Genomic DNA, 11144 nt, shown 5'->3' with positions numbered 1-11144 from the left:
CATAAGAATCAAAAGCTTAATCTGGGATGCCACGGAGGCACTGGTCACCCCTACGTGCCCTTAAATGAAGTTAATTTATAATGGGGATCTCATCTGAGGGGTTCTCTTCTCTTGAGAATGAGTTGCCTTTGACAAGTCTTTTCCAACTGTCTTCCCCAAACACCTAATCTGGTTTTCAGAGACTGTCAAAGGCAATGCTGGTTAGTCAAGCTCCAAGAACACATCAGATCTAGATTCTTTTATTTTTTTTTTCCCAGAAGGCTTAAGCCCTTACAAATTCTGAATCTTCAAAAATAAATTAAAAAAAAAAATCCATGCCCTTACATTGTGGTAACAAGAATGGGTATGTATACAAGAACTCTGTTTTTCTTAAAGGAAGATAACTGAAGAGGAACAAAAGGTTTCTTCTCTAGAGTTGTCCTCTAAGCCTCAGCCAGATTTTCTAGGAAGTGACTCAGTATTTTCATGAGAGCAACTGAACAGGACATGAATTTGGGTTTGGTTATTGGCAGGTCCTCCTTCTTCCCCTCCCACAGGGGTCTGAGTATGATGAAAGGTCAAGAGAATATGAAATTCCATCCAACTAATTTTAATCTTTAAAAACAAGACACAGAAACCAGTTTTGCAAAACACCAGGTCTATATTTACATCCACATGTAATAATATACTCAACTAAAGTGAAATACATCATAAATTAAATGAGTAATGTGTGCCTACTGCTTGACAACTTCTGGTTTCAACAATTAAAATAAAACAAAATGGAATGAAATAAATACATAAACAAAAAGAAAAAAATCAACAATTTGTACCTCTATATATGCACTGTTATCTCCAAAGAAACATACAAAACCAGTAGTATCCCAATAGTTAATACTGATGGGCAAAGTGTATTCTGAAGTACAGGGCTGGGCTGCCACGAAATAGAGTCTTCATGTCCATTTTTCCATTCAACCCCCAAGATATCTACTAAAAAGCCTTGAGGGAAACTGTACCAGCATGAAGGAAGATTAAAAACACATCTTAGGTCTGTTTGCTTAAACATCTTAATACAGCCCTGTACATGTTTTAATCACAGAACCCCATAAGGTACATAGATGATAGTTACAGCATGCATTCTATAAGACTCATTGAAAGATCACGCAAAAAAATAGATTAACCATTTTCCAAGTGAATCCATCTTCAAAAAATAGGCTATAAAAGTGCAAAACTAGGAAAACAAATCTAGATTATGTACATATGGCTCAGCTTATGAACAGGAAAGAAGGTAAATAGTGTACAATTTCCTGATACACAGCACTTCATTACATCGCCAGTTTACAGAGACATTAAAATTAGGTCCCATATTCAGGAACTAAGACATACAACTGGAACATCTCAAGTTGCATAATGAAAAAACAAGAGTTTCTAGGTTTTGCTAGTTTACATTTGCTGTTTGAGGGAAGAGAGCAAAATGAACAGTGCAAAATTTTTCTTTATTTTTTGTTTTACTAAAATATATGGAAGTCAAAGCCAGGTACAGAAGAAATTAACTCTTAACTACAGGCTTTATGAGAAGCAACTAGGAACGCATGTCAAATACACAGTTCTGCTTTACTGGCTGGAAACTGGCCATCTTCCCTTTAGGAAAAGTTAAACTGCATGTGCATTAGAAAGAACTCTTGTTGTCTTCACAAAAAATATAAAAGGAGATATTCTCCTATTAACAGGTTATTCCTTACTCATTTTAAACACCCAGTAGATGCTAAAAACAGACATCAAGAAGCTTCCAAGCACAGTCAAGCAGGCTACACCATAGCCACATCCCTTTTTGAAGTCTGTAGATCCCATATTCATGTTGCCAGCCTGTTTGTTTGTGACTTGATAGTTTGGACAAAGGTGCAAAGTAGTTTTCCTCTAAATGTAACTGTACGGAGTTTAGTAGAAAACTAAACATCTGAAACATTTAGATTAGTATCGTTTCTCATGCAAGTCCTAGGTATTTTCTGCTGTAAAAGTTTGTACGTTGCTAGAGATGTTCACTTAAGAAACTTCTCTGAAGAACAGCAACCAATGCCAAAAGAGGAATCCAACCGTATTTCAGGAACACCACACTGACAAATTCAAATGTCAAGTATTGCCTCATCCACGCCTCTAAAAACATGCTGAAAACAGCTCCAGGAAAGCAGATCCCTCCAACACATTATGGTCCTAACATATACAAGGCAGATCAGCTTAACATCAGCACCGTTGCTTTGATGTTCACAACATTTAGAAACTGGACAGTTTCAGACAGTTTATTTGGAAGTTGTTTCAAGAAACTAACATAGTTCAACAGAAAAAAAACATTTGAGAAACTTTCACCTTTATGAAAAAGGAGCATTAAGCCAACAGGATTTCAACTTCAGTATTTACAGTTTACCTGAGGTGCAAGGATTATATATTCTTTCAAAGAAACTCTTTTCAGCAGCGCTCAAGTATGTAAAAATATAATTCCTACCTAATATTTGGTCAATTAATTCTAATGAAAAATACTCAAAGTCAATGTCAAGATATACATTCTCCACACACCTTCATAACCCAATTGTTTAGACTACTTTTTATGGCTATTTGGTACAAAATGTTAACAGAACCAATATTATAAAACTGTAGTGTTTTTATATACAGTACAATCACAGCTTAGTTCAGTAGCTTTCACCATTCATTTTCCTCAAGGGATGAACTGCAGATAATTCCATAGAACATGCACTTGTGTCCTTAAGACCTAGAACAAATCAAAAAAATAATGTTGGTGTTGTTTGTGTTTTTGTATAAAACTATAAAATACTGTAACACTTTGTTCAGAAGGATGCATCTTTAAAACAAAAGAGTTTAATCTGCACCCTTGCATAAATGTATTTTGAAATTACTATTGCCATACACAATTTGTATCTTCTATTTCATAACAAATAAAAGCTGGCAATCAAGTCTACTTTTGAAGACACTCAGGCCCCAAGTAGAAATACAGGCAGGAAATTGAGTTAGCTTAAAAGCAGAACTAGGCAAAAATATGCTTAGTGGGGGACAATAAAAGCAGTAAGATTAGAAGACTATCAAGAACTAAAGCAAAGTATTTTAAAAGCTGTCAGCTAGAGGTCAGACAGCTCCGCTCCCCAGATACATAAAAATCTTTCTACAAAAGCCTGCATGCTGGTCCAGGTGCTGTAGCACTCAAGATGTATCTGCTTAAATTTCAATGAGGAAAATGATCTGCAGCTTCGGTTTAGAAGCAGCATACGCATTTATTTATAGTCTTATAGAGTGCTTATCTCCTTAGCAGCTAAGAATGTTGTGAACACAATGGAATTGAAAAGTTCTGAGATACAGCTACAAACTGCAGAGATGAAGCATAGGAATTCAGAACACCAAGCTAATTCTTCTCACTTGACCTGTTTCCCTAAGAGGCTACACCCATCCCTCAGCCAAACAAAGGAAAAGCTATTTGGAACAACTGCTCCGGTACACAAAGATAAACTGTCAAGGAGCTAGCTATCAGGAAACCCTTACTTCTCTATGAAATAATCCAAGAGTCTTGTCTGAGGCAATCCTCACAGTCTTCAGAAGCTGTAAAATGAGTAATGTCTACATCTTCAGGAAGGACTAACCAAGATAACCTCTCAGGGACTAATAGGATTCATGAACTGTGATAACAGGCACTTCCTCACTTCCAGTTCTCTGCACGTTTTTCCCCCGCCCGCATATGCTGACTCGAGAGGAAGGCCCTCTCATTGAACAGTTCCCACTAATGCTGTATCTAATTAATATATTTATCTATTGTTAGGACTTCCATTTCTTTTAGGAAAGGAGCACATATACATTTTTATGCAAAGTAAGCAACTGCTGATATTCAAAATAACTAATGCTCTATGAGTATTCGGTTCAATTCCTAAAAGGAGTTTGTACTTTCAGCTGTTCTGGTTCATACTTTCATAACCTCTCATCACACTGTGCAGCAACGTTTGATGTTATGAGTACATAATGCAATATTTAAGTAACAATTAGTTCAAAAGGTTTGTTTACCGTTTCTTGAAGTAAATGATCAAGTCTTCTTGTCACTTGGTCGAAAGCGTGCATTGCCAATGAAACTTTCATAACTTCGTTTTTGTAGCATGCTGCTAGATAAGTGTTGGTATGACACTGATCTCTTTCCTGACAAAAATAAATTTAGAGGAGTTAATTTATTTCCTGCTAATCTAATTGGTCAGACATTCAGTTGTGAGGACGAGCAGGGCCCAAGACGATAGCTACTGCTAGTCCTATTAAAAGGTTATAGAAAATACAATATCCAGAACTAAGACAAGGAGAAAAATGTAAATGTAAAAACTAAGTTTTAAGCTGCATGTCTACCATGCTAGGTTTTGTTTATTTTACTTGCAAGAAAGAAATATCTTTGCTTAACTCATCATACAGTAGGCTTCACTTTAAGAAGGTAAGTGCTGCAATACGTTCTATAGCATGATGCCTACATGTCCATTTCCCATATTTGTTTGAAAATCAAATTCTTAAATGTGTATTTGAAACAAAAAACAAGTGTGCTGCATTACTGCCTTCATATATTATGTGAAATTTGTAACACTTTAAATAAGCATATACATCAAGAACTTTAAGTAATTTTCAGTCTAGTATACAGGTAATTTTATATTTATCTGAGACCATTAATTCAGATTTATATATGTGAAATCAATGCATGTTCCATATCAAGTCTTATTAGCTTAAGCAAGCAGTCAAAAATCACTTCATAAAATAAAGGAAAAAAAGCCAAGAATCATTATTCCCACAGGATACAAAAAGCCCAACTGCCATCCATATTCCATGAAAGCTTTAAATGCAGCATTGAAAAAACCTAGCAAGCTTTAATTAAATTAAAATGGCAAATTTAAATTAATATTTCAACAGAATCTACAAAGCCATTGGAGTGTGTCGTGAGCAATTGTCTTTAATTTGCAGCCTCTGCCAGATCAATCAGCCAACAGGTTATCCTTGATAGCATGTTGCCATTGCAAAGGCAAGTAATTTGAAAATAACACAAACTGAGTGGTTTCAGATCGTTTCTGTCTCTTCAGGGCACCACGGAGTGGCACAGCTTACAAGCAGTAATGGAAGGCATCATGCTTTAATCAAGTTTGCCAAGTGGAACATATTCTCATGACAACTTGATCCAGCATTAAACATGCAGCATAACATGTTCATAGGACCTAAATAACGTTGCCACAAGGCACACAGACCCTTAAAGAAAGGTTTTGGGCGTGTTTTTATAATATCACCAGGGCTGAATAAAATGACTACAGAAACCTGCGGGCCTACACCTGCAGTACTTTGCATATGACATCTCACAAAACACCTCTGTAGGGTTGCAACTCCAAAAAAACAGAGGTACTTCAGCTTTTTTTTTTTTGAACCAAAAAAAGAACGTGCAGAAACTTTCATCTTTAGTGTCTCCACCCATGTTAGAACTCTAATACCGAGAAGTTTACTTGTCTGCTACCCATAACCTTCTCAAAAACATCAAGGTTTGGTTTCATTTGTGTACTTCTGGGCAGAATGGTTGGAAAGCCGGGAAATTAGCCTTAAAAGCCTACATTTTATTGCACAAGGCTTTTATTGAACTTGCTAAGAAAATCTACTGAAGGGGTTTTGTTTCACAAGTCTTTCCAACGTAGGTAACAGCCATAAAAAGTAGCTCCTCTTGCCCTGAGATGGCACTGGGCAATGAACAATGAAATCTTTATTTCTATGACAATGGTACTGCCAAATTAGTTGTAGCCATAGTTTTGAGAACTTTACATAGCAAAAAACAGTAAAAAGTTCTTGACTGTGGGCTACTGACTCCAAGCTCATACTATAGAAGAGGAAGAAAAGCCTACCACAGACTTTTCTGGTAGACAGGTGGAGCTTTCAAAAAGAAGAACAAGGTGGATTCCAATGAAGTCATTGTTTAAAAATAGTATTGCATCAACTGCCACTTCCACAGGCTGGCTTCACTAAGAATCCTGGCAGAACAGAGCTTGTCTAGTCCTGAAGTAGAGGAGACGGGAGGGGCAAGACACTGGAGAAGGGCAAGACACTGGCCCACCAGCTAGTCCTTGGGGTACAGACTTCCCAAAGTGGTTGAAGCTACAACGGTTATTTTTCCCCTCATGTTCCCACAAAAATTAACAGGGGTTTATACAATATCATGAGATTCTCTAAAAAGCCTGAATGTTCTTAGCTGCAATTAACCATTAATAAAAAGCCTTGCAAAGTGCTATAAATTCCACAACTGCATGAATGACTTCTGTGCACAGAAAAGACAGTTAGGAAAAGAAAAAGTATTTAATTCTCTCAAATCACTAGGAACCAAGAGGCAGTAACACTTCTCCCTGTGTCTGTCCCTCTGCTTTCTGTGTGTAGCAGTGCCCATTCCACATTCCTCTGTGCAATTCATTGCACACAGACAGCACTTCACGAAACCAGGAATTAACCCTGCTGAAGTGGCTGTGCAATGCGTCAGCGGAGATGCTAGCTTTTCCTTTATCCTTTCCGTAGCTAGGCTGGAAGCAGTGCTATAACACTTCCCTTCGTCTTTCCCTAACCCACTAGCAAGCCCACAACTTTAATACACACAAACAGAACAGAGTGAACAGAATTTTTTGCCACGTAACTAAATGCAAGTAGCGCTTTGCAGTTTGCTCTGACCTAGGGTAACATAACCCTGCTTGTTACGAACCCAGACTACCTCTGAAGAGTAATCTTGCTTCTTCTAGAGAATGGGAGTATTCACAGAGTTGGAGTACTCAGCAGATACCTTCAGACTACAGAGCGCACACATGCACTATTCACTTCTATAACAGGATCTTCATTTCAAAATTGAAAGTCCTACATTTAAGGCTAAATCCATACCAGCCTCAGCTAAAAGTCATAAATATCTTCTACAAATAGTCAGACAACTGCTTAAATATCACCTAGCGCCTTTTAATCTTGGCCTCCTGCTAAGTTTTGCAAGTGCTAAGAATGAAGCACAAAAAAAGTCTCAAAATTACCAGTTTTCCAAATACAAAGCATTTATCTCTGCTAGATTAAGCATTTTCCCCAGTAAAGCATTACTACTTAGTGCAATGAGACACCATAGCAGAAATATGTTGTCTTAACGAAGCATTCTGTTCCTACTAAAACCTAGACATTATAAAAATCCACTGAATGATAGAGGTTTAAGATTTACATCATAGTTTGTGATTTTTAATACATTGTTTTCTGCAATGGAAGAGAACAATTGTCTATGAGATATTTTTTTGTTGTGTGGGTGGTTTTTGTTTATTTTTTAGAGCTTCTATTAATATTCCAGATTGTCCAAGATTTCTTGTAAATTAAGCAGAAAGGCCCATTCCATATCCTGGATTAGTCAGCATGTCTGGAGGGCTCTGATGAGCAAACAATACATTTTTGACATCAGAGACCCATGGGGAAGAGGGCAGAACTCGAGGAACTTTAAATCCCTCTTTAAAATTTAGAACTTACATGTCTTATTCCCCAAGACAGGAGTCTGCTGAACCTGGATTTTAAGTTTGAAATCCAAGCATTAACCAGACTTGATGAAATACTAAAAATAGCTTTATTTTCTCTATTGAAATAAAAACAAATGCATAGTGATACTTGAAACATTCACCTTCCTTTGTAATGTTATAAGACACTAACTAGGAAGGAGATACGGTACCTTCTACTGTAGAGCTGGTTACTTGGCCATTGCTAGATCCACAAGAACTGTAAAGTGATCCAGAGCTATATGGCTCATAGGATTTGAGAACAGTCAATACATTAGGAGAGTCAACATCATCCGAATTCAGAAGCCCTTGTTTGGTTGGCAAAACAGAGGATGCAGGTTTGGTGCGAGAACATTCCTGAGGTAGCAGATTTGCATATCTGTTTGCAACACGAAATCTGCTTGTTTCGTATCTTCTGTAATTAGCCACTGCACAGTCAGCTTGTTCAATAACTAACACGCTATGTTTCATTCTTTTAGAAGACGTTTCACCATACTCTAGATTTACATTGCCCACAGATTTACTACAAAGATAGTCTCTTCCTCGATGACAGGGCCAGGCAGATTCATTTAGGTGAGAGTCAAGAGCCCCATTCATGCTGCTGCTCACTACACCAGATTGAGACACTGTGACATTTAGAGCTTTTACTTTAGATTCAGCTCTTTTTACTCTGTCCAATACTGGAGAGATACTGGAACTGGAGTGCATTTCTTGCTGAGGTTGTCTATAGTTATTTGCCTGAGCTCCAACATTACTTGGCTGTTTATGAAACTTGAGGTTACTCGGGGCTGTGCTGCTTGAGTCAGTCACGGCAAAGAGAGGGACTTTGTTCTGTGGAGGGTGGCATTGCTTAGATTTCCCTGTTTGCAACAGTTTTTGCTGTGTAGATGGGGAAGCCTTACTTTTATTAGGATTAAAGGACAAAGGAAGCACATCTTTACCAAGCAGAGCTGGAGGGCATCCAGTGCGTCTGGCTTTAGCTAGAGCCTTGTTTCTATAGCCGTTTTTGTTAACAGTGTCAGGATTGTACTTGTGCATCAGCCTCTGGTGCATCATTAGGACTTCTGGGTAGAATGTTCTGTAAGTACAAAATGGGCAGGTGCTGGGTGCTAGCAGGCCTCTAGCAGTTGAAACCACTGAACATTCTTGTGAAGTCCCAACAGATAAGTTCAAGGGCATTTCTTGAGAGTCCGCCATATGTTTGTGTTTGTAGTTTTCAGGGCACTCTCGCATATCACTCGCATTTTTTCCATCCTTAAAAGCACAAACGTACTGGACATCATCTCCCTCCGATTCCACAGAAGCCTCTCTCTCTCTTTTATGTGGAGCACAGGGCTGAACTTCCTTTGTTTCCTTCTCAGCCTTTAGTTTTTCCAAGTGAGGAGCGGACATATTCTCATGCATTTGATTCAAATTGTTACAAATTGAACGCTTGTTCAATTCCCTAGAATCGTTTTTCATTCTTATAAGGACTGTGCTGCCTATTGCGTTATTCAAGGACAGAATTTCCTTTTGCTGCTTTGCAGGTGGGCAGCCCTCAGCATCTTTGGCACCATCAAAAAGCCTCTTCAAATTTTTGGTTTCTTGAGCACCATCAGCAGCCAGCAAGAGCTCCGTCTCCTGACTCTGCAATGAAACTTTGCTGTCACCTTTCACGTCTGCTGCACTATCAGCTTGCTTGTCCTTGTGATGCCTCTCTAAATGATACCTCAGTGAAGTTTTCTGTGCTGCTGCGTACTCACAGAATTCACATTTGTACGGTTTTTCACCTGAAACACAGTTTTATCAGTAAATCAGTTTGATGCAATTTGATTTGAAGTCTTGAATACAATTAAAGACAGTAAAATAGCTTTTTCTTTCCCCTTTCACATAAACTTAAATCCCAAACTAAGTCATTTAAACTACTACATCTCACTACTTTTGCTAACTACAGTGACATCTTCTGGTTCTGATGAAGATATTTTCCACATGTTCCCTATGTATGGAGATGGTAGCTGACAATATGTTTGGCAGAGATAAGCAAGAAGTACAGCTGTGGGTCAGCTCCAACAATTTGTAGTCCTTGATCATACCACAAGTATGCTATTCAACAACACAAACGTTACAGTTCTTCTATAAATAGAGCTGTTTCAAAAGAAACATGGGCACGTATTAACAGAAGTAGGAAGAGTTTGCTTGGCTACAGAAAATTAAACTGAGGAATAGACAACTTTTTTCCCCAGGTAGTAGCAACTAACAGAAAACCAACTTAATACTTGGAAGGTAGAGGGGTTTCTTTTGTTTGTTTGTTTAAAAAAATCTTTTTGCTAGACTGCCAAAAGCAGGAAGAATTCTAAGTTTTAAAATACAACAAGTATTAAGAGTATAATATAATTAGCTTTATTCAAAAAGATTTACAGTTAGGTAAATAACAAATTAAGAAATTGCAATTGGAACTTTCTCAGCATTAGAGAAAACTTTTTAACATCAGAAATTGTTAAGGTAACTTCCGTTTTTCTTAAGCAAAACCAAATATTCCGTCCTATTGGATTCAGCAGACTTTCTTCCCCTCCCACAAAGCTGAAGCCCATTTACCTGTATGAGTTCTGAGATGAATATTGAGGTAATAATTTGAGCGAAAATACTTTCCACAATAGCTGCATTCTCTGGAGGCTCCAAGGTTTTTAACTTTTGCTCTTTCCAAACCATCTTCATTTTTATCTTTGGGAGAAAATATAGCTATATTATGAAGAGCAAATGCAAGTTTGTAGTCCCTTTCAAAACTATAAACAACTATCTTAGTTGTCTTTATTAAGGACAAAGCACAGCATGACGAACCATTGTCAACTCCTACAGCCTGTGAGCATCTTTGGCTCTGCACTGGTGCATGCGGGATCAGAAAGCCAAATAGTTACGTAGGTTTCCAACTGTGTCAAGTAATGCTGCAGTTAGTGACTGAAATGAAGAAGCCCCAGAGAACAAACAAGATGTAAAACTTGACCTCAAAGAAGAAAAAACATCTAATTATCTTTAATGATCTGCAGCAGAGAATGGCCTATGTCAAAACTTCACGGAGGTTATAAGCTGTATTCTTATCTTAAGGGGAACGCTTCAATCAGTGGATCATTTGGGCTGCAAACCTGCTCTCAGCACCGTGACACAACACAGGGACTTGTTCTGCAGGAGGAAGTTGGGGAGGAAGACTGATTCTTTTCTTTAATAATTCAGTGCTAATCAATGGAGTGCTTGCCTGTATAACAGCCGCCTTAGCTTTGATGAGCAATCTTTCACTAGAAGCACGAATGGTTAAGCTTCGACAAACAGGAAAGTGTCGGGGTTGCTAGTTCTGAGAGGCATGTTTTCAAGGAACAAATTCACAGATAAACTGTTTTCACTCAAGTGTAAGCAGCAGTAATTACCACTGGAGGGCGGCAAGTACAGCACAATGTCTGAGAAGAAAGGGGAGAAAACTTCCACACAAGACACCAGGCAAATCAACATGATTTCTTTGGCAGGTTGAATTGTAAAGACATCAAGACAACTTCAGTAAAATACCCAAGTCAGAGCTAACTAGAATGCTACAGCGGGAATAGAAAGAAGGAAACATTTTCCTTGACTAAGATGTTAAAAGCC

General features: G+C 38.0%; 1 protein-coding gene across 6 annotated transcripts in view; it reads right to left on the bottom strand.

The window, feature by feature from the left end:
- Positions 1-620: 620 nt before the first annotated feature.
- Positions 621-11144, bottom strand: part of ZNF217 (zinc finger protein 217) — a 28079-nt gene continuing 17555 nt past the window's right edge. For all 6 annotated transcript variants that reach the window (XM_048072562.2, XM_013190321.3, XM_013190320.3 and 3 more), the window contains exons 3-6: positions 10107-10232; positions 7706-9301; positions 4036-4164; positions 621-2740 (exon numbers count right to left, since the gene is read on the bottom strand). In XM_048072562.2, coding sequence (XP_047928519.2) covers positions 4055-4164; positions 7706-9301; positions 10107-10232 — 1832 coding nt within the window. In that variant the 3' untranslated portion in view covers positions 621-2740; positions 4036-4054. The remainder of the gene's footprint in view (positions 2741-4035; positions 4165-7705; positions 9302-10106; positions 10233-11144) is intronic.

This window comes from Anser cygnoides, chromosome 16 (genome assembly GCF_040182565.1).
Source record: "Anser cygnoides isolate HZ-2024a breed goose chromosome 16, Taihu_goose_T2T_genome, whole genome shotgun sequence".
In the NCBI taxonomy this organism is placed as follows: domain Eukaryota; kingdom Metazoa; phylum Chordata; class Aves; order Anseriformes; family Anatidae; genus Anser; species Anser cygnoides.
Note: the sequence above shows the minus strand (reverse complement) of the source record. Positions and strands in the feature narration are given on the sequence as shown.